This window comes from Diceros bicornis, chromosome 2 (assembly GCF_020826845.1).
Source record: "Diceros bicornis minor isolate mBicDic1 chromosome 2, mDicBic1.mat.cur, whole genome shotgun sequence".
Lineage (NCBI taxonomy): Eukaryota > Metazoa > Chordata > Mammalia > Perissodactyla > Rhinocerotidae > Diceros > Diceros bicornis.
In genome coordinates, this window is record NC_080741.1 from 5,298,672 (window position 1) to 5,322,899 (window position 24,228).

Consider the following 24,228-nt stretch of genomic DNA (forward strand, 5'->3'; position numbering starts at 1 on the left):
GATTCTTCTTATTTCTATATAGTATTTCATTTCTATGTTATATTCCATACCTTAATTTATTTATCCATTCTCCTATTGATGGGCATTTGAGTTTTTTCTAATTTGGGGCTATTTTGAATAAAACTGTATGATTCTCCTTGTATATGAGGTTTGTTGAACATTGGCATTCATTTCACTCAACTCTATACCTAGGAATGGGATCGCTGTGTCATAGCATATGTCTACGTTTAGCTTTAGCAAACACTTCCAGTTTTCCAAAGACGTTGTACCAGCGTGCTTTTTTTGTAGGTATATTTCATAAGGACTGAAGCTATCAAGGGGAGGCAATTTCAAAGCTGAGAAGGGAACTGCTGGGGAAAACATTTCATTAAAGAAAGAGGTTAGTGCAGAAGAGAGGCTTGTAGAAGGAGCGGTGGTCAGTCTGCACTTCCTCTTGCTGAGTTACTCCCCGCAAATCTTCCTTCCAACTTACTGCTTCTCTTTTCCCCAGAGTTTTCTCTTCCCTCTATTCGCACTCTCTACTTCCTCCTCATCTGTTTCTGCCCCTTTCTGTTGCATCTTTCCCAAGACCCGTCCCACGTCCCTCTGTTGGTGGGCTGTGGTGGGAGGAGGGGTGACCTACAGTCCTCATGCCCCTGCACAGCAATTTTTGGTCTGGTTCCTGTCCCCTCACGTAAGTCATGAAAGCACCTATGTCTACCTGAGGCCACCAGTCAAGCCAGGCAGTCAGGTGGTCTGAGCACTTCCCACTAAAAGACCAGCGGCTCTTGTGCCAAAAAGACACAAACATGAGGAGCAGACGTGCACTATCTCGATGGCCAGTCCCCTGTCACCAAGCTGGTATCAGAGCCAGCAGATGAGAAGAACCTAATGTAATCCTTCACGATGGTAGCCCAGGGAAATCCCATCAGCGTGGGTGAAGTAACCATCTGATGTTCCTGACTGTGTGGGAAGGAGAGTCTCCCAAATCAGGACCCCACACATCTCCTCCGGCTTCAGGAGAAAGCACTTGCTGGACCACATGTCATTCAGGAACTGCACCTTTAGATTCATGAAAAGATACCTCTTGGGGTTGACTCAAAGGTGGTGTTGCTGCAGTTAGCTCAGATCAGTGCTAATGTGGGCCTGGGTTGTGAGTGCATGTGGCTGGTGTAGACATGAAGGTGACTGACGCCACACCGACGCTCACCCCTCAGAAGAGAGTGTAAGCTTTATACAGATGGAAGAATATCTCCAAAGTGTGTCTAGAAAACAGTCTTCCTTATCACTTATTATCTAATTCCAGTGAGCTTTACATGACCTGGAAGTCCAGTTTAGTGAAGATTCAAATGTGGAGGGTTGGTCCAGAAGGTTGAGTCCTGAGTTGACTGAGAATAGGTGGTAATCCCCTGTGGTGACTCTGATGGGCTCTCACGTTCCTGATAAAAGCAGAGCTTTCTGTTTTTTAATAAAAAGCACCAGGGATGGGGCAGGGGACCTGTGCCACAAGTTTAAGCCACTGTGGTTGATGAGGGTGTTTGCCTGAGGCTTGGAAAGTGAATACAGTGAATAAACCTGCTCGGTTGGGTCATGCCACTAAGCCCCACTCTTGACGCAGGAGTAACTCCTCCCCAAGCTCCTATGTGTTGGGGATTCTAGGAGCAAAGGGGAGTTTGCCCTCCTGAGGGGGGAGAAAGCAGATGAGGAGGTAGAGCAGAAGTCTGCGTGGTCTGTAGGCAGTGTTGGTGCGAGGAGAAAGCTGGGCAATGGAATATTTTCCCTTAAAAAAAAAGAATTCTAGTTACAAAATACAGTACTATGTGCTTTCTGGGAAACATCCAAACAACATGGGAATATATAAAGTAAGATGGATGGGGTCTCTGTCCATCTCCAGTTTCCCCCATCTCCCCTCTCACGCATCCCAGCCCTCTCCCCGGACGGCACTATGATTACTGTTTGGTTTGTAGCCTCCTAAAATTTTTCTATGTATCTCAATATATGTATGTGAGATATGTATGTGCATGTCTTTTTTATGATAAAAAGGATTTTGCTGTACTTATTGTTCCCAAATATATGTCTCTCAAATGTACCTGTCCAATCTTTCCACACTAGGGAGAATGAATTACCTCGTCCTTTTCATGGCTGCCTAGTATTCCACTATGTCGATGTATAATAAGGTATTTAACCAGCCCCCTCTTGATTCACACTTGAGTTGTTTCCAGGTTTTTGCCACAATGGCAGTGGTGCAGTAGATCCTTTTATGTATAACACTTCTCCATTTGTGGAAGTATTTCTATAGGATGCTTTCATTGGCGTGAAATTGCTTGTTCAAAGGACACATACATACTGCTAAGTTATCTTCCCAAAAGGTTGTACCAGATTATACCCATTTACAGAGTATGAGAGGCTACTTTTGAGTTAATGACAAATCTCCAGCTAGGAAGGGCCAAGGCCCAGAGGGAATTGTAGTGAGGGAGTGGACCTGACGAAGTCTCTCAGGGTCAACTTGTGTGGAACTGTTACAACCCTTCCCAGAGAAAAGACCGTCAGTAGCACCCCCCACCCCAACTAGGAACAAGTTTGGTGCAAATCAGTTGCTGGTCCTTGCGGAACAAGGCCTGGCCCGCACACTTCCCAAGTACCCCTTGAAATGGGTACGGAGCAGGTTTCCTCTCTTTGATTCCTCAGGGATATAAACTTCCCTCTCCTCCCTCTCCTGTCGCTCTCTCAGCCTCCCCCTTCATCAGGTGCTGGGGCACACGGGCGCAGAGCCAGGGCTCTGCTGATCTCCCTTTACTGGCAAGCCTGCCACTTTGCACAGGGGAGCATGTGGCCCTCGGAAAGCGCAGGCGTTGCGCAGGGCGCTGCTCCTGTGCGTTCCTTAGCACTGGGTTTGAGAGACTCACTGCATCACGTCCTCTCCTCAGTTTTGCTCTGGATAAGAGAGGGCCCACAGGAGCAGCAAAGGGGGCGTGAGCTGGGCCTTCAGCCTCACACGTGGGTCAGAGAACCGACTCAAGCCAGAGGGTCCCGCCTCCAGACTAGCTTGTCCAACAGCGCACGCTCAGGCCTGCCCCCAGTTGAGGGGGCTTGAATTCCGTGACCCACCCAGGTGGGAAGAACCTTGTCTCTGTAGTTCCCTTCTGCATTTCCAGCATGGTGCCTGGCATATAGCGAGGGCTCAATAAACTGTTGTTTAATGATGCATAGAAGCCAGGGAGAGGGGGATACAGTTATACCACTCTTCCCTCCCGGAGCTGGGAACTCCCGTGCTGAAAAGTAACACTGAGATTCAGTTAGGTGGTTGGGCTGATGGCCCAATTAATGGTTATTCATTCAATAGACATTTATTGAGCTGGAGCTATAGTGGTAGGGTGACAGTCCTAGTTTTAGCACTGAGAGTCCTGTTTCCTGGGAAATCCCCCAGTCCTGGACAAACCAGGATGGCTGGTCACCCTTGCAATAGAGAGCAAGCGCAGACACAGCCGTGCACTTGGGAAGCAAACCGTGCAGTAGGTGTGACGGGCATTATCACATAGCTAACCAAGGAAAGTGCTATGGAGGAGAGGACTTGGAGGGTGTGGTTCTGTGGAAGTCGCACATTGACCTTGACCTCCCTGAGGAAGTGTTTGAGCTGAGATCTGAAGGATGAGTAGGGGTTAGCCAGTTGAAGGAAGAGCAGAGAGAGAGTGCTCCAGGTAGAGGAAATGGCTTCTGCAAAGGCCTTGTGGCTGGAGCTCATGGGGCATTTGTGAAATAGAAAGATGTCCCAGAGCAGAGAGAGAGAGGAGAGGTATGAACAAACATGGAGAGGCAGGCAGGGGTCCTTGAAGGATTGGGCAGTTTAATCTAAAAAAAATGAAGGAACACTGAAGGGTTTGACCTGACCAGCTTTGGATTTTTTAAAGCAACTTTGGCTGCAGTGTGGGAGAACCAGAATGGATCCTGGAAGTCCAGATGGGAGGCACCTGCAGGGGCCCAGGGGAGAGATGGTGGTAGACTGCACTGCGGGAGTGACTTGAGTCATGGAGAGAAGTGGATGGATTGAAGACAAAGGTGAGAAAGAAATTGATAGACTTGGTGGTAGATTGCATATGATCAGGAATGAAGGACAGGGCGGATGCAGGGACGACTCTTGTCTTTTCAGCTGATCAAAGCAGGGGTGAGGTTCTGGGCTCATGGGAACTCCCAGCCACCGCTGCTGCAACAGTCTCTAGAGAGACGTGGGCAGCTACAGGAATTTCCAGGTCTCCTCAGGAGCCTGCAGGCGTATTTGGAGCAGGGCCTAGTGTTCAGAGAGCCCAAGCAAGTGCCCACTTGGTGGAGGCAAGATAATGCTGCAGCAAGGCAGCCCTGTCGATGAGTGTGCTTGTCGTCCCTGCCTGCCAGAGTGATGGTAACTATATCTGCTTGTTCTGGGTAAGTGTCAGGAACCCAGAAAATGATGACTTGAGGACAAAATGCCTAAATTAGCCCTCTTCCACATACTCAGCCAGGTCTGGACCTGACAAAGAAGCAGGGCTGTTAGAGAAGAAACTGACCCGGGAGGTGCCAGCCCGCAGCCCTCTCTCTAGCCCTGCTCTGTTCTTGTGCAGGGTGCTGTCACAGTCTGATATTACATTAGCCTCGATCAGTACATTTGCCCCCCCACCCGAATGTGAGTCCCATGAGGGCAGGGACCTTGTGTATTTTGTTCACTTTTTGTATCTTCAGCACATATAATAATGCTTGGCATACAGTAAGTGCTCAATAAACATTTTTTGAATGAATGCAGAGAAACCCGAGTCCAAACGCCAGGGAGAGAATCAGGATGCGCTCTGAGCCTTAGAGGAGCTAGGACACACATCAGAAAGGAGACAAAGGACTTGAACTCAAGTCAGGTGGGATATGGGGAAAGGCTAAAGGTGCCTGAGTGATGTCCTTAAGGCTTAGGACTTGATGTTATGGACAGCATTGATGGGCAATCCGATTTAGACGGCCCAAGGAGACATAGCCATGGAAGTGAAGCACGGAGTTAATCCAGAACGTTGACGATGAATCAGCAGACTTGGATCTAGTTCAAATGTCTGAGACACTAAGGTACTTTTATGTGAGACTGCTCCTAATAGATTGAGTGAAAGCCCTTTAAATTCACAGGACTTTGCCAGACAAAAGTGGTGATGCGAAGAAAAAGGAGCCAGGTAGAGGAGGCTACATGGTCAGAGGAACTGCTTTGTGAAACGGCAAGAAAGAAAGTGAGTTTTCAGGAAAGTAAGTGGATTTGCAAAAGGCAGTTGAGGGGATAGGGAGAAACTGGCTGGAGAAGAGACTGGTGAGGTAGATTACACCTACACTGAGAAGCATCTTGTGTGCCCACGTGGAGAGTTTTCTTCTTATTCCTCCTTCTATGGCATAGGAAGTAGGTAGGAAGCTCACAGAAATTCTTTTCATCAGGCAAGTCACATAATCAGTTTTTGTTTATTTTTGAAGGAAAATCTGGCAGAGGTGTGGAAGAGTCATTGAAAAGAAGTAACATTCAGGGTGTGGAAGGACTACAGTAGAGTTGGAAAACTGCAAATAAGAGAAGCAAGACATGATAAAGCCCTGGACTAGAACAGAAGGAGTCAGGGAAGTGGGGAAAGGCAAAATATGACAGATATTTCTAGCGAAAAATCTACAAAATTTGGTCACAACTGGGTGTAGGAGTGGACAGAGAAGGAGGAATTGAGTTTTGTTTCTAGCTTTGGAGATGGTGCGGATAGCGAAGTCACCACGTTAGAGCAAGGAACTGAAGGGGGACAGGTTTAGGAAGAAGAGTTATCTTTCAAGACATGCAAATTGGAAGCGTCTGTGGGATGTCCAATTACCAAATTTTAAGAAAGGTCAGGATTTAGGAGACATGGATATGGGAGTCGAAGCAATTAGTAAAGGAGGCCTCCCAGGATGAGGGTGCAGAAAGAGAGAAGGACAAAGGATGGAATCTTGGAGAACCCCAACATTCAAGGGAATGTAAAACCCCTCTCTAGTAAATCACATTTGCATCCCACAAAGTAGGAGTTATCACATTCAAATTTACAAGTCTATAGCCAGAGAATAACTATCTTAAAACATTAAGCTTCATTGCATTTCGGTTAAAGGCTATTAAAATATTTAATATCTTAACAAAGAAATGTGTCTTTGTGGTGGGGGAGAAGGAGGAGAAGGGATACTAGGTCAGGGAATATATTATGTATAGGGATGTCTGGGGGAACAGACAGAAAAAGTTTCAACCCAGAGGATTCCATATGACATTGAGTGGCTTTCTGTTTCTGGTTATGGGTTCTAAGCTTCTAGCACTGCCTTGGGAAAATGTCATTCCCCTGCTTTACAAGGATCTGGTTTTAGGAAGATTCCTCTTTCCTATTTTACATCCTACCTCTTGTGACATGATAAACTAGCCACAGCTATAAAATCAACCTAAAGATTTCCACCATTTCAGCTATAAATGGGGACAAGATTGGATCTCTTTATAAATTCTGTCTTCTTTTTTTGCAGTGCCTTTAAAGAGAAACGGTGGCTTCAGCAGTTAGGAATAGCAAGAGTTCTAGCCAAAAAGAGCATTTCTAACCTGACTACCAAAGGGGGCCTGACAGCATGTGAAAATCCTCCGGAAACTGTGCATTGAAAAGTCATCACGACCCCAGTTTGGGCGAAGACCTCGTCAAATAAAACCTCCAGTTCTAATGTTAACATTTCTAACAACTAATGCTATAATTTTCTAATAACAGTTCTAATGCTACATGACTATCAACAGGTTTGATAGTCATGATTTAATGTTTAACAGATTTAATGTTTAACACCATGTTTTCTCAAACTCCATCAGCCTAAGTGAAAATCTAGGGCATTCGTTTTTGCAGAAAGAGTCAGACGAACAATTCATAAGAAACTGAGAATAGTAGTCACCTACAGGGTAGGGAAACTGGGAGGATGGGAAACAAGGACGGGAGTGAGAATTTTTACTGTTTCTCTTTTTTTTGTTTTCCTGGGTTTGTTTTTAATGCTTTTTGTTTTTTAAATTTAGTAAAAAAAAAATTAAAAAAATTCTATAAGTATAGGGAAAGTCCCTAGAAGGGTTACAAATACCATCTAGGTCTAGTACTGGTCTCGGACATCTTCTGAACTTCTGCTAAAACATTGCTTTCTGTTAATTTTTAAAAATTGAGGAAAGGTTTACAAACAGTGAATGGCACATATCTTAAATGTAAGATTCGATGGCTTTGACAAATATATACATCTGTGTAACCAACATCCCAATCAAGATGCAAATACTTCCATTACCCTAGAAAGTTCCTTCCAGCTCCTAAATCTATCCCAATCCCCTCTAGGCACCACTGTTATGATTTCTATCTCCATGCATAGAATTTCCCAAGCAAAGGAATCATACGATGGTTCACTTTGTATCTGGGTTATTTTGCTCAACTTAATGTTTTGAGATTTATTTACATTATTGCATGTATCAATACATTCTTTTTTCTTTTTATGTAGTAATATCCCCTTTTTCATTCCTAATATTGGTTAACTTTTGCTCTCTCTACTTTTATTTTTGTCATGAATAGTCAGTCGTGTAATGGTTTTATAAATTTTTCTAGTTTTATTGATTTTTTATATAATGAACTAATAATGCGTTAATTCTATTATAGATTTGCTTTCTAATTTAATTTCTTTTTCCTTTTTTTTACAGTTTTTACTTCTCTGATTAAGTTCTTCATCTGTCATCTAATGTTTTGGACATATTATTAATAGTTATTTTAGAGTGCAGGTCTAATAACTCAATATCTGTACTTCCTTCATACAGATGTTCCTTAGATCTTTTTTATTACTGAGTAATATTCCACTGTATGGGCACACCATAATTTATCTATTCAACTGTATGTACATTTGGGTCACCTCCAGTTTTGTGGTATTGTGAATAAAGCTGCTATGAACATTATTATAAAGGTCTTTTTCTGGACATATGCTTTCATTTCTTTTCATTTCATTTCTCCTAGGACAAATACCTAGGAGTGGAATTGTTGGATAAAAGGGTAAATGTACATTTAACATTATACAAAACTACCTAAAACTTCTTTGAAGTGGTACTACTATTTTACACTCCCACTAACAATGTACAAGAGTTCTGGTTGTTTCACATAGTTGCCAAAATTTGGTGTTATCAGTGTTTTTGATTTTTAGTTATTGTAGTGGGTTTGAAATGACATCTCATGGTGGTTTTAATTTGCATTTACTTGATAACTAATAATATTGAGTGCTTTTTCATGTGCTCATTGGCCATTTGTATATCTTCTTTCATGAAGGGTCAATTCAAGTTTTTTGCCCATTTAAAAAATTGGGTTATCTTTCAATTATTGGTTCATTGGAGATTTCTACATTCTCATAATACAAGTTCTTTGTTGGATATATGTATTGTGAATATTTTTTTCCCAGTCTGTGGCTCACTTTTTCATTTTAATAATGGTGTCTTTTGATGAATGAAAGTTTTTAACTTTGATGAAGTACAATTTATCATTTTTTTCTTTTATGGTTCATGCTTTCTGTTTCCTCTCTAAGAACTCTCTGCCTACCCAAAGTCATGAAGATATTCTTGTATGTTTTCTTCCAGAAGTTTCATAGTTTTAGCTTTTATGTTAGGTGTATAATCCATCTCGAATTATTTTCTTTTAATTATTTTATTGGGATCATATTGGCTTACAACATTGTCTAAATTTCAGGTGTACATCACTGTATTTCAGTTTCTGTATAGACTGCATTGTGTTCACCACCAACAGTCCAGTTTTTTTTTGTTTCTTTGTGAGGAAGATTAGCCATGAGCTAACATCTGTTGCCAATCTTCCTCTTTTTTGCTGAGGAAGATTGGCCCTGGGCTAACATCCGTGCCCATCTTCCTCTACTTTATATGGGACACTGCCACAGCATGGGTTGATGAGCAGTGCGTAGGTCCGTGCCTGGGATCCGAACCTGCAAACCCTAGGCCGCCGAAGCGGAATGCTGGAACTTAACCACTAAGCCACTGGGCCAGCCTCTACAGTCCAGTTTTTATCCGGCACCATACATATGTGCCCTTTTACCCCTTTTGTCCTCCCCCCACCCCCTTCTCCTCTGGTAACCACTAACCTATTCTCCTTATCTATGTGTTTGTTTATCTTCCACATATGAGTGAAATCATATGGTATTTGTCTTTCTCTGACTTATTTCGCTCAGCATAATACCCTCAAGGTCCATCCATGTTGTTGCAAATGGAACAATTTTGTCTCTTTTTATGGCTGAGTAGGATTCTGTTGTGTATATATACCACATCTCTTTTTCCATTCATCTGTTGATGGGCACTTAGGTTGCTTCCAAGTCTTGGCTATTGTGAATAATGCTGCAATGAACATAGGGGGGCAAATATCTTTTTGACTTATTGATTTCATGTTCTTTGGATAAACACCCAGTAGTGGAATAGCTGGATCACATGGTATTTCTATTTTTAATTTTTTGCATCTCGAATTATTTTTGTGTGTGTGATGTGAGGTGAGGGTCAGGATTTTTTTCCCGTAAGTTTATCAAATTGTTCTAGTACCAATTAGTGAAAAGACTTTCCTTTCCCTCATTGAATTACCTTGGCACCTTTGTCAAAAATCAATTTACAATACATGTATCTATTTCTAGCCTCTCTATTCTGTTGCGTTGATCTATTTACTTATCCTTATACTAAGACCACATTGTCTTAATTACTGTAGATTTCTAGTGGGTCTTGAACTCAGGTACTGTGAATACTCCAGCTTTGTTCTTCTTTTTCCAAGTTTGTTTTCGCTATTCTCAGTCCTTTGCATTTCCAAACAGATTTTTATTTATTTATTTTTATTTTTGTCTTTTTGCTGGGAAAGATTCTCCCTGAGCTAATATCTGTTGCCCATCTTCCTCCCTTTTTTTTTCTTTCCTCCCCAAAGCCCCAGTACATAGTTGCATATTCTAGTTGTAAGTCCTAGTTCTTCCATGTGAGCTGCCACCACAGCACGGCAACTAACAGACGAGTGGTGTGGTTCCACGACTGGAAAGCAAACCCGGGCTGCCAAAGCAGTGACAGCACCAAACTTTAACCACTAGGCCATCAGGGCTGGGTCAAATATTTTGTATTTTTTGATGCTATTTGCTAGAAATATTTTTAAGATAGATTCTGTTACAACAGTCAGAGTCACCTAAAACCTAAAGTTCATTTTATTTATTTATTTATTTATTTATTTATTTATTTATTTATTTATTTATTTATTTTGGTAAGGAAGATTGGCCGTGAGCTAACATCTGTTGCCAATCCTCCTCTTTTTGCTTAAGGAAGACTGGCCCTGAGCTAACACCTGTGCAAGTCTTCCTCTATTTTGTATGTGGGACGCTGCCAAAGCATGGCTTGATGAGCCGTGAGTAGGTCTGCGCTCAGGATCCGAACTTGCAAACTCTGGGCCACGGAAGTGGAGCACATGAAACTTAACCACTACACCACCAGGCCAGCCCCCTAAAGCTCATATTAAAAAATACCTTTAAGTTTCTAATTAGAGATTATGGGGTTGGGGTACACAGAAGGTTAATACAAAAGAAAATGCAAAGATGATGCTAAAGAGATGTTGTAAGGTAGCATGTGTGTAGGTGTTAGTTCACTGTGGGGACAATAAGAGGGATAGTGACTGGAAGGGGGCACAGCAGAGGTTCTGGGGTACTGGTAACATTCAATTTCTTAATCTGGGTTAATAGGTGTGTTCAATTTGAGAAAATTCAGCGAACAGTGTTTTTTATCTGTTCCCTTTTCTGTGTGCATTTTATAATCCAATTGAAAAAGTGAACTAAAATAATGAAAAAGACCTAAGGAGCTAATTCAAGCATTTGGTGCCAGCCTCAGACTCACGAGAGTGCAGTTCATGTGAGCGATGGGTGTCACCATGCTGTTGTCCCCTTGACAGTATGCTGAATCGAGCTGCAATTCCTGGCAGGGGATGATAATATTTTATGTATCATTGAAACACAGCCAAGGAAATGCCTCATTCAAAGATTCTGGGCTGGAATGCCTAAGAAGGAGAAAGGAATATGGGCAAATACGAGGGAAAAGGAAGGTGGGTGAGGTGGAGGGAGATAGGAAGATGAGGAGAGAACGTGAGAGGACCACTGATGGGAAGGCTTGTTCCCTGCTGGAGTTAACTGAAAAGATATGGAGTATTTATTCTTTCTTCACTTTAGCTCCAGAAGTGAGATAGCATGAAGTGACATTAAGATCTTATATAATGTTATACAATTGTAAAGCATTATTATTAGTATGCACAGGATACCCTGGGACATTTATTCTAAGCCTGAATCTTATCAAAATCAGAGTTAATTGCCACCTTCTTTATGCTTCCATATTATTTTGTTCAGTCCTCAACTATTACCACTCATCACGCTGTACTGAAATTACTTGATTGTCTCCCTCACTTTACTGTCATCTCCTAGAGGGCAAGGACGTTGTTTTATTTATCTCCAAATTGCCAAAGCACAGCATATGCTTGAACCTTTGAGTAACTGCTCTATAAATATTTGTTGAATGAAATGAATGGATTTTAGGATGATTGTGCACAGGGAATTCTCAATGATTTGTGCACATAAAATCAGCTCCTATAAAATACAAATGCTTCAGTTTACAAATCCTTCAATGGCTTGATGTGAATTTTTTGTTTCATTTGATCATCAAAATCTATTTCTTAATGTGAATTTATTAGTTCATCTGAGCATCATAACAGCCCTGCATGGCACAGAAGGGCAGTCATCATTCAAACAGCCATTTTACAAATGAAGAGGCTAAGTTTATAACATATAAAAACAACCTGTTGGAGGTCTTACTGGTAGCAAGTGTCAGAGCCAGATCTGGAATCTAGACGTTTGATTTTCACTCAGGTAATTTCCTTTAAAGAACTACGTGACATTTGGTAACAAAAAGTCGCTCCATAAAATATTCTAGGGAGTTCAGCTCCCAGGCTGGTTCCCCCAGAGATCACTTGGCTTCTTGATCACCCCATTCTAAGACTCCCTGTTCCCTGCCTTCACCTCCCCTGCCCCCACTTCAGTCCTGAGGTCACAGGGAAGAAAGGCTATATCATATTGGCATAAGATTGTATCTATTTGTAAACTCACTTCAGCATTCCTATGTACATCCTTATGTATGTATGGTTCTTGACTATCTTCTTTGAACCAGTTGAAACTGCTTCTTACTGTAACCTTAAAGATAACTTCATTAATTCAGAGTTCAATACAATCTTTGACATGTGTTTGTTATGTATTTGTAGAAGAATCATGATTTTATTTTTTCTGAAAATTATTCTTAAATAGGGGACATTTTCTCAATAATGTATGAATAAAAGCTTTTTCAGGAAATGATGCCATTTTTGCTGACTGTGACTTACAATCTAAGTAAAAATTGTGCTTTCTCTGCAAATGCTGCTTCAAGACCTAACTAACAAGTTTAAGGACCTGCCTTTCTGTGCCCCAGTGGAGGAGACAAACCATTTCAATTTCAGTCAGGTGTGAGGCACGAGGTAGACACTGAGAGAACAGCTGAAAAACTCTTGCCCGGGTGGCCCCGTGGCTTAGCAGTTAAGTGCGCGTCCTCCGCTGCTGGCGGCCCGGGGTTTGGATCCCGGGTGTGCACCAACGCACCGATTCTTTGAGCCATGCTGAGGCCGTGTCCCACATACAGCAACTAGAAGGATGTGCAACTATGACATACAACTATCCACTGGGGCTTTGGGGGAAAAAAAGGAGGAGGATTGGCCATAGATGTTAGCTCAGAGCCGGTCTTCCTCAGCAAAAAGAGGAGGATTGGCATGGATGTTAGCTCAGGGCTGATCTTCCTCACAAAAAAAAATACTCCTGCCCAGAAGACACGGAATATAGAAAGAGCTGTCTCAGTCCCCAGATATGAGGATAGATGTGAAGTCTCTCCCTGCTCCAGGCCTCTTTCCTCCACCCTCTCCCCCACCAAGGCGGGAGATCTGGAGAGTCATAGTCCTGTCAGTTAGCAATTCCGTGTCTCTTATATTTGAACCACAGCAGGTGAGAAGAGAAAGATGGGGAAGGAACCAAATTCTCACACGCCCACGATACATAACAACAGACGTTGTTCTGAACCCTGCGAACATCGGTCATGGTTGTTATCGCCACCATCATCCTTATCCTAATTTATAATCGCTCCAGAACCTGTCACAAACCCTCAGCTCTCAGCCTGCGGTGTAGGATGACCGGCTTTGGAGCAGGCAGGTGGTCACGGGACTGACCCTCTCCTCCCAGCTCTGTCGCTGGCTTGTTACATAATCTTTGGAGTTTTGCTTCTTCATCCGTAAAAACGAGGTCATGGCTATTGAGCTTATTAAATGAAATAAATCAAACGACATACATATACAGAAGCTCAGTGCAAACTAATAGCTCTATAACAGTCAGTTTCGGTGGCTTGACCTGTCTCTCAGTTTCCTCACCTCTAATGGGAACAATAATGGTACCTACCTCATAGGGTTCTAGTGAACGCTGACTTAGCGCTTAACCAGCGTTAGCTATTGATGTTATCAGGGTGAGCTCCACCAGGGGGCGCGTCGGATTGTAAACCTCGTTTCCGCAGAGCGCAGCACCGCGCGCCCAGCAGCGGGACGGCGCAGGCCGGAACCCAAAGCTCGGGACGCGGAGGCGCCCGAGCCTGTTGGCGCCGGAACGCGGGCCCCGGAAGTGGCGAGGGCGGGGTCGGTGCCGCCGGTGAAATCGGCCGGCCCGCGAAGATGCTGCTGGAGCTGTCGGAGGAGCATAGGGAGCACCTGGCCTTCCTGCCGCGAGTGGACAGCGCGGGTCCGGGCGCGGGGGGGTGGCAGGGTGAGGCCTGGGGTGAGGCCTGGGGCGGGCCCGGCCCGCGCCGGCGCTCACGGCCCCGCTTCCTTGCAGTGGTCGCCGAGTTCGGGCGGATCGCGGTGGAGTTCCTGAGGCGGGGCGCGAACCCCAAGATCTACGAGGGCGCCGCCAGTAAGGGGGGCGGCCCGGGGGAGGAGGAGGGCTCGCCCCCGTCGCGGGGGACCCGGCCAGAGGGCTCGTGGGGGGCGCTGGGAGGGTCTCGGGGCTGTAAAGTCGGGCCCCGTGGGAGGGGCCGTGATGCCGTCTGCGGGGGTGCCGCGCCCCGGGGTGCGGAGCGCGGGCTCGGGCGTCGCCGGTTGGGCGACGTCCCCGCCGCTGCGTCCCCTCCCGTCCCCCGGGCTTGCGGGCCGGGGCCCCGGCTCTGCAGCGTGCCCACAAGGCTCCGTGGCGGGAGACCCCGAGGGCGTGTGGCTGGGAGTGGACAGTGAGCGGGAGGCTGTTCCCAGCTGTCTTGCATTGCAGTGCTGGAAAACGTGCAGTGCTCCTGAATAAAAGGATAAGTATCGCGCGCTAGTTTATTTGCTCCTTTTTTCTCTTTCTCAGGAAAACTCAGCGTGAGTAGCGACACCGTCCAGCATGGCGTGGAAGGGTTGACATACCTGCTCACTGAGAGCTCGAAGCTCATGGTAAGGGCGCTGTGCACTGTTTTGTGTTGCCGGGACCTTAAGAAGGTCCAGTATCCTCTGCATCACAGTCCGGGCAGGTACCTGCTTATTTCAGTAGTGTAGTTAACTGTTTATAATTGATTTAGGGAAGCCATGCCTAAACAGTATAAATATAACGTGATCTGCTAGTACGAATACCTCTTGCTAGTATAAATTAGAATTGTCTCTAATTCTGCATATTATTAAACCATATACCATAGTGTATAGCCTGAGAGGAGGAAGAATTAATTAATTAATTTATTTATTTATTTATTTTGCATATTAGCAGAATTTGGCTTGATGGAGAATAGGAGAGAAAACTGGGTATTTTAACAATTCTTTTTATACTTTAATAAAGGATTTTTATGTATCGGAAACTCAGATTTTGCGGTAGTGGGCAAGGATTGCTTTTAAGTGTAAGGAGTATTGTTTCTTTTCCTAGACAGAAAAGAATTAGAGAATATAACTCTCTATGTGTATCAAATATTTTAACATTTACTAGACAAAGATAAATTTTTATGTTCTGTTAAATGTGATTCGCTTTCAGATATCTGAGCTGGATTTCCAAGACTCTGTTTTTGTTCTGGGATTCTCTGAAGAATTGAACAAATTGTTGCTTCAGCTTTATCTGGACAACAGAAAGGAAATCAGAACTATTCTGAGTGAATTGGCACCAGACCTTCCCAGTTACCATAGCCTTGAATGGCGACTCGATGTACAGGTAGGACTTTTTTTTTTTTTTACCCTGACAGAACACAAGATTTATTTTATTGTGTTTATTGTGTTCTTTACCACCTTAACCAAACTCTGGTGTGAAATTTTAGTTTTTTAATGTTCATTTTCAGACCATTTCACAAATACTTCATTTTGTTATATTTTTAATGTGTTTACATTGGTTTAATTTGCAAAGTTTGTGAGAAATATGTTATTTAGGAAAAGGAGATGGCTATGCAGGTTTTTTAAATGGTGCTTAGATTTTTTAAAACTTTTCTGTTTAAATAAAGCATACATATAGAAAAGTACACAGGTCAGTGTACAGCTCAATATAAATTATCACGTGCAGGAAACACCCATGAAGCCGACACTTGCCCTAACCAGCACCCCAGAAGCATCTTCCTTGCCTCTTACCAATTACTTTTCCTTCCCTCCTTTCCACAGGTAACCAGCGTCCTGACTTCTAGTGCATAGATTACTTTTGCCTGTTCTTTAACTTTCTGTGAATGGAATGATTCAGTAAATATTCTTTTGTGTCTGGCTTCTTTTACACATTATTTTTGTGAGATTCAGTTGTTTTTAAAGCCACATAGAAAACCAAAAGGGACTTTTCCGATTACTGCATGTAGCCCTTTGTCAAGCGGTGACAGATAAGTTAATAGATGTTTATTGAATGTCATGCCTTTGCTGATTAGAGCTGGGCTAAATGCTTTGGGACATAAAGGAAGTGTAAGACACTTTCTCAGCTGGAAAAGATGTTATTATCTGGTTAGGGATATTAGATGTTCTCAAAATAACCAGTAATTAAAGATAGTTATAAAATAAGGTTCTAGAGGGGAAAAAGATTATATTTGTATAAATGAAAGTATCGTTGAGTATTTCAAAAAAGCTATAGCTCAGATAGTTCTGTGTATGCTGGCATGATCCAGAAAAGCTTCAGCAAAAGGAGGTGAAATAAAATTTCAGAAGGGTGAAGGAATAGAGAGAACCAGGGAAAATATTCTTGACAGAGGAGAGAGTGTAAATTGTAAGGGCCCACATGGATATGGGAATGAGCATATGAATATGTGATATAGCACACTCGTTCCCAAGCTTGGCTGCATGTTGGAATGACCTGGAGAGCTTTAAGAAATTCCAATGGTTGTGTTCCACCCCAGAGATGCTGATGTATCGGTATGGGGTTTGGCATGGGCATCAGGATTTTTAAAAGCTGTCCTTTCACCCAGGTAATTCTCATGTACAATAAAGTTTGTAAACCACTGTTGTAGTGGATTCTTCCTGATTTGAATGGTGGTAAGGTGGTCCAAATAGGTTACAGAAATTCAGTTAAAGGAGTTTAGCGATTGTAATCCAGTGTGAGGAAGGCCTGAATGGGTGTTAACACAGGATATGGTATAAACCAGATTATAGGCACCATAAGGGTAGGTGCTGTGTCTCGTTCACTGCTGTGTCCCCAGCACAATGCCTGGCACGTAGTCGGCATTCAGTGCTGGATATAAAAAAGGAGTGGGTAAGCAGCTTCTTAAACAAACTCTTTATCAGCTATTTCCTGTACACCTGTCATGTGCCAGGCGGTGTGGATTCAGCAAAGAACAGGACAGTCTGTGCTGTTGGAGACATCACAGGCAGCAAGCCCCGTGAGGCTCGTGGGGAGGAGGAGATCGCTGTGCTTAAGCCTTTATCTTTAGGTGCTCTAGTAATAACCAGGTGGAGGAGATGTGAGGATGCTTATGTTCATGAGGCTCAGCAGTGATTTATCTTGCACATCTTTACCTCGCTCTTGTGTGGGGATAACTTTGGACTTTTGGCGTCCAGTAGCCCTTAGAAGTTCTTTTTTTGGCTTTATTGATTTGCTTTGAGTTTTTCCATTATGAAGACATTTTTAGAAGTTAGAAAGTTAAGCAATTGAATTTTCTAAAATTAAGCTCAAGAGAGTTCATTTACCCAGTGAAATGAGTTTGAATAGTTGTGTTACTGCAAAGACTAATACAGTTTAAAGTTGAGGATATACTGAATGAATATTGCCTCACATGCTGAAATGCATTTATGGGCTAAAGAACACTACTCAGAGAACTAATTAATTTCCTGAGCTCATTAGTTGAAATTATTGCAAGGGATTTTAACTGGAGTGGATTCTTCTGCTTTGTGGGAGGAAGACTTGTCAGATGAAGACCTACTAAGTGGCTGGAAAACAGGGAACGTGACACAGGACCTTTCATTTTTGAGTAACTGATTTATCTCATGGAGACTGGGAGTAAATGGACAATTACCATCTAATTATGGTGCAGTTGCTTATGGGAAATAAATGAATCACCATACTTTAGTTTCTAATAGAAACATTTCTCATACTTCCTAAATTGCCAGCACAATTCATGCCTTGGTTAATAACATCAGTAAATTGCATGCAAGGATTTACCTTTAGGGCTGATCCATTTAAAGTTGCTGCTGTTATTTTTACAGGGAAAGGACAGAATTTCTTCCCCATTGAAAAATAAGTCCATATCAAGAACTTTGTGGGCTACTGTTCTTTATCTTGTGGGACTGAATGTCATTCAGATTTCTTTCTGAGAAAAAATTAGGCCTGATTGTGTCTTACTAGGTGTTTATTAGGGATGTTATATAGTCTTTATCTAGAAAATTTTAAAGAATAGTATAGATACTTATCTGTAAAGGTTATTAATTTAAATGCCATGTTGTCTAAAAATTGGAGGATAGATTGAGTGACCTTAAGTCTTTCAACAAAAAATTCGTGGCTTAATTACACATCTGGATACGTTTGATCCCTATCTGTCAGTGCAGATATAGAAGAAAAATAAGTATAAACAATGCATAATTGAATGAATAAGTAGTATTTTCAGTCATCATATTTATAGTTTGCCTATCTGTCGTATCTATAATCTTCTGTACTAGAGAAATGATCTTAAAGAGATACTTTACCTTACAAGTACCTATTTTATGTTTGAGAACTGGCTCACCCAAAGGGACTGACCTGTAGTTTCCAAATTATGTTGAAACATTAAATTTCAGCCTTGGATCAGTATCTTGGGTTCTTTTGGAAGCCCAGGTCACCTAGAATTAGTTGGAAGAAGTTATTAGTTAGAATATTCGGTGTTGTGGTATTACATTAATCCTGAAATCTCAGGTTTAGATTTGTTACTGAGAAACTTGTTGGAAGTCTCTTCAATTTGGCTTCTTGTCCTTTTGACATGACTCTAATAGTTTTAGATAACAATCTTGCTTTCTTGTATAACAAGATGTTTCAGGCTGATCTTGGACAATTCCTGTCCCAGATCTCGAATCAGCTATTACTTCAATGAGGTCTTGGTTCCTTTTAAGAGAGACGGGTCTTTAGAGAGCATAGTCTGGAGCTAGGATTAAATACCATCACTTCCAAGTTGATCATTGTTTCTAGTGTTTTTTTTTTTTTCTTTTTAAAATTTGTCAGTAGTACTTACTTTTAAAATTTTGGAACGTATCATACAAACCAAGGATTATAGCTATTCGGTTTAAAGAATAATAGTAAAACGAGTACCCATTGCCAAGCTTAAGAAATAGAACAAAACCAGTACCCTTGAATCACCTGTGCCCTCCCCCAATTAAACCCCCACCCAGCCCCCTGGAGATAACTATTATCCTAAATTTTCTGTTAATCTTTTCTGTATAGTTTTTTTTACACATATTTTTCCACGAAACTGTATATTTTTTAAATTTTCATGTATTCTTCTGCAACTTGCTTTTTTGATTGAACATTTTCTTTTTAGTTTTCTCCATGACAATTCATGTTGCTGTAGTTCATTTCTTTTTGTGGCCATTCAGTAAGCATTTCATTGTATGAATATTCTCAATTTATCCATTCTGTTGTTAAAGAATATTTGAGATGTTTCTAATTTTTGACTCTTGGAAACAAATACTATTATGAATATATATATGTGTGTGTGTATAAGAGTTTAAGGTATATCCCTAGGAGTGGAATTGCTAGTAATGTATATTGTTTTCCAAAGTGATTCTCTCATCGCTCTCACCAGCAGTGGATGAGAGTTCCCATTACCATCACTTGCAGTGCTCTGTATGGACAGGTTTTTAATTCTTGCCAGTCTGATATGTATAAAACAGTATCTTATGGTTTTTTTGACCATTTTCCTAATTTCTAATAAAGTTGAACATATTTTCCTATGTTTTATCTATTTGTGTTATTTCTTTTGTGAAGTGCTTACTTAGGTGTTCTGCACGTTTTTCTCTTGGTCTTGTGTTTTTTTCCTTATTAAATCAGAGCAATTCTTCATACATTCTGGATACTAATCTTTTTTTAGTTATATGTGCTACAAAAATCTTCTCTCAGTTTGTGGCTTGTTTTTCTACCATCTTTCAGCATCCTTTGAAGAAAATTTAATAATTTTAATATAGTTAAATTTAGCAGTTTTTTCTTTATGGTTTGTGCCTTTTATATCATGTTAAAGAAATCCTATACTGTAAGGTTGCGTATATATTCTCGTTTCATTTTTCTTTCCAAAACTTTTAAAGTTTACTTTTTATTTTGAGGTCTGTGATTCATCTGAAATTTGACTTTTTGTATATGATATAAGTAATTATAAATATTATCTACTTAGCATGATTATTAAATAGTTATTATGCTCTTATTCCGTTTAAAATGAAGCTTGCAAGCAGAAGCCTCAGGCAGCAGATGAAGCCGTCAGTGACTATGAAGCTGCACCTTAATCAGAATGGAGACCACACAACCAAAGTTCTGCAGACAGACCCAGCCACCCTGCTCCATCTGGTGCAGCAGCTGGAGCAAGCGCTGGAGGAGATGAAGACAAACCACTGTAGGAGAGTGGTGCGCAATATCAAGTAGTCCCAAGTTTAAGGTTTTATGCCCTTTGGATCACTTGTGAATTGATAATATACGGCAGTTACTTTTCAAAATTAATTTTTTTATTAATTGATGGTGATGAATACGTATAGAGTCCATGGAACGTCTTTTCCTGTGACAAGATATTGAGGTCATGATCAAAAGCAAAAGTAAAGTTCCTTTTCTGGTGCTAAATGTGATCAGCTTCTTGACAAACTCAGATGTATTTTAAATGTGTAAATAGGATTGAATCAACTGGAATTGACTGATACTGTTCATGTCTTCTGTATATATGAATGACTGTCCTTTTTTTGGTACTTCTTTTGACTGTTTAACTTTATTATTTTTTTTCTTATTGACCAAAATTTGAAAATAAAATTCACAATGTAATACTGTTATTATTCAGAATGTTTCTAGACAGTTCAATGTTTTTGACCTTTAAAAGAACCCCATGATGTTAACAGCCACAGAATATTGGAAGTAAATAAGAAGCTTTTTTAAATGCTGTGTTGTTTAGGCTGTTCATACGTTTTTCTTTGCATGTGAGAATTGTAAGTACTTACCATGTTGCTTCAGATGGAGTTGTCATGGCTAATTAGCTTAGTAGTGCTCAAATTTGTGCGATCACGTATTGCGTTTTATCAAGGACTGCTTTTTCCCCCAGTACCCAAAGCATGTAAGAGACATGCTGCCAATTACATTTATAAACAATAGATACGGGAGTAATATAATCCATTCTTAATTATTTGGATATAAATTATAGTCACTTTTTATAATTTTGTTTGAATAAAGTATAAAGAGGGCAAGGGGAGGCCATGTTTACTACGTTGCAAGCAAATATCCCTTCTTCCTTACAAACTTGGTTTTTGTTTTGTTTTTCAGTAGATGACTATAAGCTATTGGCCTGAAAAACTCAGATGTGTCAGCCAAGCCTGATAGAGTGCAGGGACACAGGGAGACTTAAGGAGACAAGGAGCCTTGAGGAGTAGCAGACTCAGGGAGAATCATGTGCAAGGGTGGAAATGGAAGTTCCGTCTTAAATATGCGTCCAGGGCCTTATTCTAACAGTCTCATCCCCATGGGGCGACCCAGGAAGGCCTTGAGCACCATCAGACTCTGAGCTGCACTCTAGGCCCTGTCAACACTTTGCCTCCTAAGAATTAGAGATTTTCAAGTCAGAGTGACATTGTGTTTCTTCTTTCTCTTAAGAGAGAGCCTAGCAGGGAACAGAGGCCAGTGGGAGAAAAGCACAATTGAATTGCCACCCATTGTCCTCCTGCAGGCATCTGGGCCACCCATTTCCCATAGGTGTATGTTCTGCCATTGTAAAATAACTATAATATCAGATATTAGCAAACTATAATCAGAAATAATTTTTAATCATAGTGATAACAAAGCTTTCATATTAAAAAGCTCACAAACAAAAGGAAACTTTATGTTACATGATATAGTAGCATATGTCATTGAGTTTAAAAGCAACATGCCTGCCAAGCTTTTGTGATAAAAATAGCTCTGTGAGCCTTCTTATTTGTCCACATTTGGCAGAAGATAAGCAGGGCTGGCCCCAGCCAAGATTGAAAGAACAGCCCTGTGTCCCCTCAGGGCAACCTTTCGTGTACGTATGCATCTACTGTTCTTACCCCAATCAAAACAAGAAAGGGCGTGGCAGTCTTGTTTGTTTGTATCAAACTCCCCTGGCCTCCTTTCTCTGTAGGCCATTATTCTTTCTGAAGTTCTGCCCTCTTCACCTTTTGGGGCCGCAGTGAGTTGGGAGCAGTTTCCTAACTTCTTGTGGAAACTGGGGCTCACCTCTTACTACAGGCTGTCAAATGAGCCTCTTCCTTTTCTGTTTAAACATTCCTTACCCTTATGGCCTCCTCTGCATTGCTTGTTTTATGGCACATTTCATTTTTTGTAGCTTGTATGTGAACATACTTGCTGCTGTTGCAGCCACTGTTCTGCTCTCCCGTATGACCAGGCTTCTTGGCTCTGGGTAATGTGCCTTTCCATCCATAACTATCTAAATTGTTATTAAAACGTTTTGGATTGTGAGTATTGCTGAGTTTTCAGGATTGGCTGATGCGTGTTTAGACTTAAGTGTCGTATCCTTCATGTCTCAAAGCCTGAGAATAGAGCTCTGAATAGGAATAACCAATATATGTATCACAGAGTCGATATATACTTCACTCGTTGGAACTCCCCTTCGTGTTGCACAAGATTTCAATGGGCTTGTTTTGTAGTTGATGTTTCTAAGTTTTGGCAAATTTAAAGCAGCAAATTGGAAAGGCAATGTGAATACATAAGAAGAAAATATACCTTCTTTGAAAACCAGAAAATGAGGACCCGGCACGAAGGAAAGCTTGAAAAATCATTAGGGGTGTGTGTAAAGGACACCTATGTGGGAACCCTTAAAATTGATAACAGTATTGGGCCGGCCCAGTGGCATAGTGGCTAAGTTCGCGTGCTCTGCTCTGGTGGCCCCGGGTTCCAATCCTGGGTGCAGACCTACACACCGCTCATCAAGCCATGCTGTGGTGGCGTCCCACATACAAAATAGAGGAAGATTGGCACAGATGTTAGCTCAGGGGCAATCTTCCTCACAAAAAAATAAGATATAAAAAAAAATGTATAACAGTATGTGGCCTTTCAGGGTATAATCCTAGGAGAAGGTTAAGAAGTCAGTCTTCAGAGCTGGACGAGAGTTTGGATTTAGGTTCTGTGGCCTTTTATGTGTCCTTGGTAAATTCCCAAAGCCTTGTTTTCTTCATCTCTAAAACAGGAATAATAACACCTACCTCATTGGCTTGTGGGAACTAAGACCATGTATATAGAATGTTTAACATAGTACCAGGCATAGAAAATACTTGTGTAGATTGAGGATCTTATTATTTCATAGCCTTGAATTGTGTCCAATATACTCTGTTTAAGAAACTGAAAGAAAATGTTACTTGGTGGTTTCTTTTCCTTTTTTTTTTTTTTTTTTGTGAGGAGGACCAGCCCTGAGCTAACATCCAATGCCAATCCTCCTCTTTTTTGCTGAGGAAGACTGGCCCTGGGCTAACATCCATGCCCATCTTTCTCTACTTTATATGGGACACCGCCACAGCATGGCTTGACAAGCAGTGTGTCGGTGCGCGCCCGGGATCCAAACTGGCGAACCCCAGGCCGCCGCAGCAGAGCACGCACGCTTAACCACTTGCGCCACCTGGTCGGCTCCTCTTTTCCTTCTTAATTTCTATAATGAGTTTGAATCATTCATAATATTTAAAAAAAAAAAAAAAAACCTTGAAGTCTGAAGGAAGAAGAAAAAGGATCAGGGAATTTAAATACATTTTTGGTAATATTTTCATCCAAAATTTTAATTCTTGGAATGATATACACATAGCTCTCCAGAAAACTCAGCTGTTCAAAACTACTCAGTTCCCAAAGCACTCAGGTGGACAGGCTGAGGGTTTTACATATAGACTTAGTCTAGAGTCCATTTCTTCTGTCTTTTTTTCCTCCATGCTAGTGAAAGAAGCATGGGAGTCTCAAGACATTATCTAAGCCAGTTCTTTTTTCTAGGCAGTATTGCGTCTAAATGGAGAATTACCTATCTTGTTTTTAATCTTCAAAGGAAAACACATAAAACTTCTTTGTAGTTTTTCACAGCCCTTCTAGTCAGGGAGTTCTGTCAGCTGCTGTATTGAAGTCTTCCTGCTGTCATTTACTCACTCTTCTCTACTTATTTTTAAAAATATATATTTGATTACATTCCTCCTTAGCTTACCCTTCCATGTTTTCCATAGTCATAGGTTACTCGCATCTCTTTTCCTTTCTTTCACACATGGTAGAAAATGTTTTAGTGAAAAGGGTATCGTATGACATTACCTCTCATTTAAGTATATTCACTTTTAAAACCACCATGACTGTTATGTTCAAACATAAGTACTTTGTTTAAAAACAAAACAAGCAAGCCCAACTCCACCATTAGTGTGGTTAGGTCAGTGATCTTTGCAAATATTGAAAGTGATGTTTTAATTATAAAAGCAGAATAAGCCCATTATTTCTCAGCTTTGCAAAACAGTATACTATGGAGATGAGAAAACAATACTTTATGGCAAAAAACTATATATGTAACGATTTGATCACGGA

The 24,228-nt window shown here is 41.4% G+C and overlaps 1 protein-coding gene across 1 annotated transcript; it reads left to right on the forward strand.

Annotated features, from left to right (window-relative positions):
- Positions 1-13,718: 13,718 nt before the first annotated feature.
- On the forward strand, positions 13,719-20,600 carry COMMD2 (COMM domain containing 2). The gene is made up of 5 exons (XM_058551112.1): positions 13,719-13,827; positions 13,921-13,998; positions 14,431-14,513; positions 15,079-15,252; positions 19,900-20,600. The coding sequence occupies exons 1-5, from the start codon at positions 13,761-13,763 to the stop codon at positions 20,095-20,097; spliced, it is 600 nt and encodes a 199-aa protein (XP_058407095.1). The 5' UTR covers positions 13,719-13,760; the 3' UTR covers positions 20,098-20,600.
- The last annotated feature ends 3,628 nt before the right edge of the window (positions 20,601-24,228 follow it).

What these genes read in the sequence shown, in the direction of transcription:
- COMMD2 (XM_058551112.1), top strand. Translation starts at nt 13,761, where the DNA reads ATGCTGCTGGAGCTGTCGGAGGAGCATAGGGAGCACCTGGCCTTCCTG. An exon ending in GATCTACGAGGGCGCCGCCA is followed by an intron (nt 13,999 to 14,430) that starts GTAAGGGGGGCG and finishes TCTCTTTCTCAG; the next exon opens with GAAAACTCAGCGTGAGTAGC. An exon ending in CTGAGAGCTCGAAGCTCATG is followed by an intron (nt 14,514 to 15,078) that starts GTAAGGGCGCTG and finishes ATTCGCTTTCAG; the next exon opens with ATATCTGAGCTGGATTTCCA.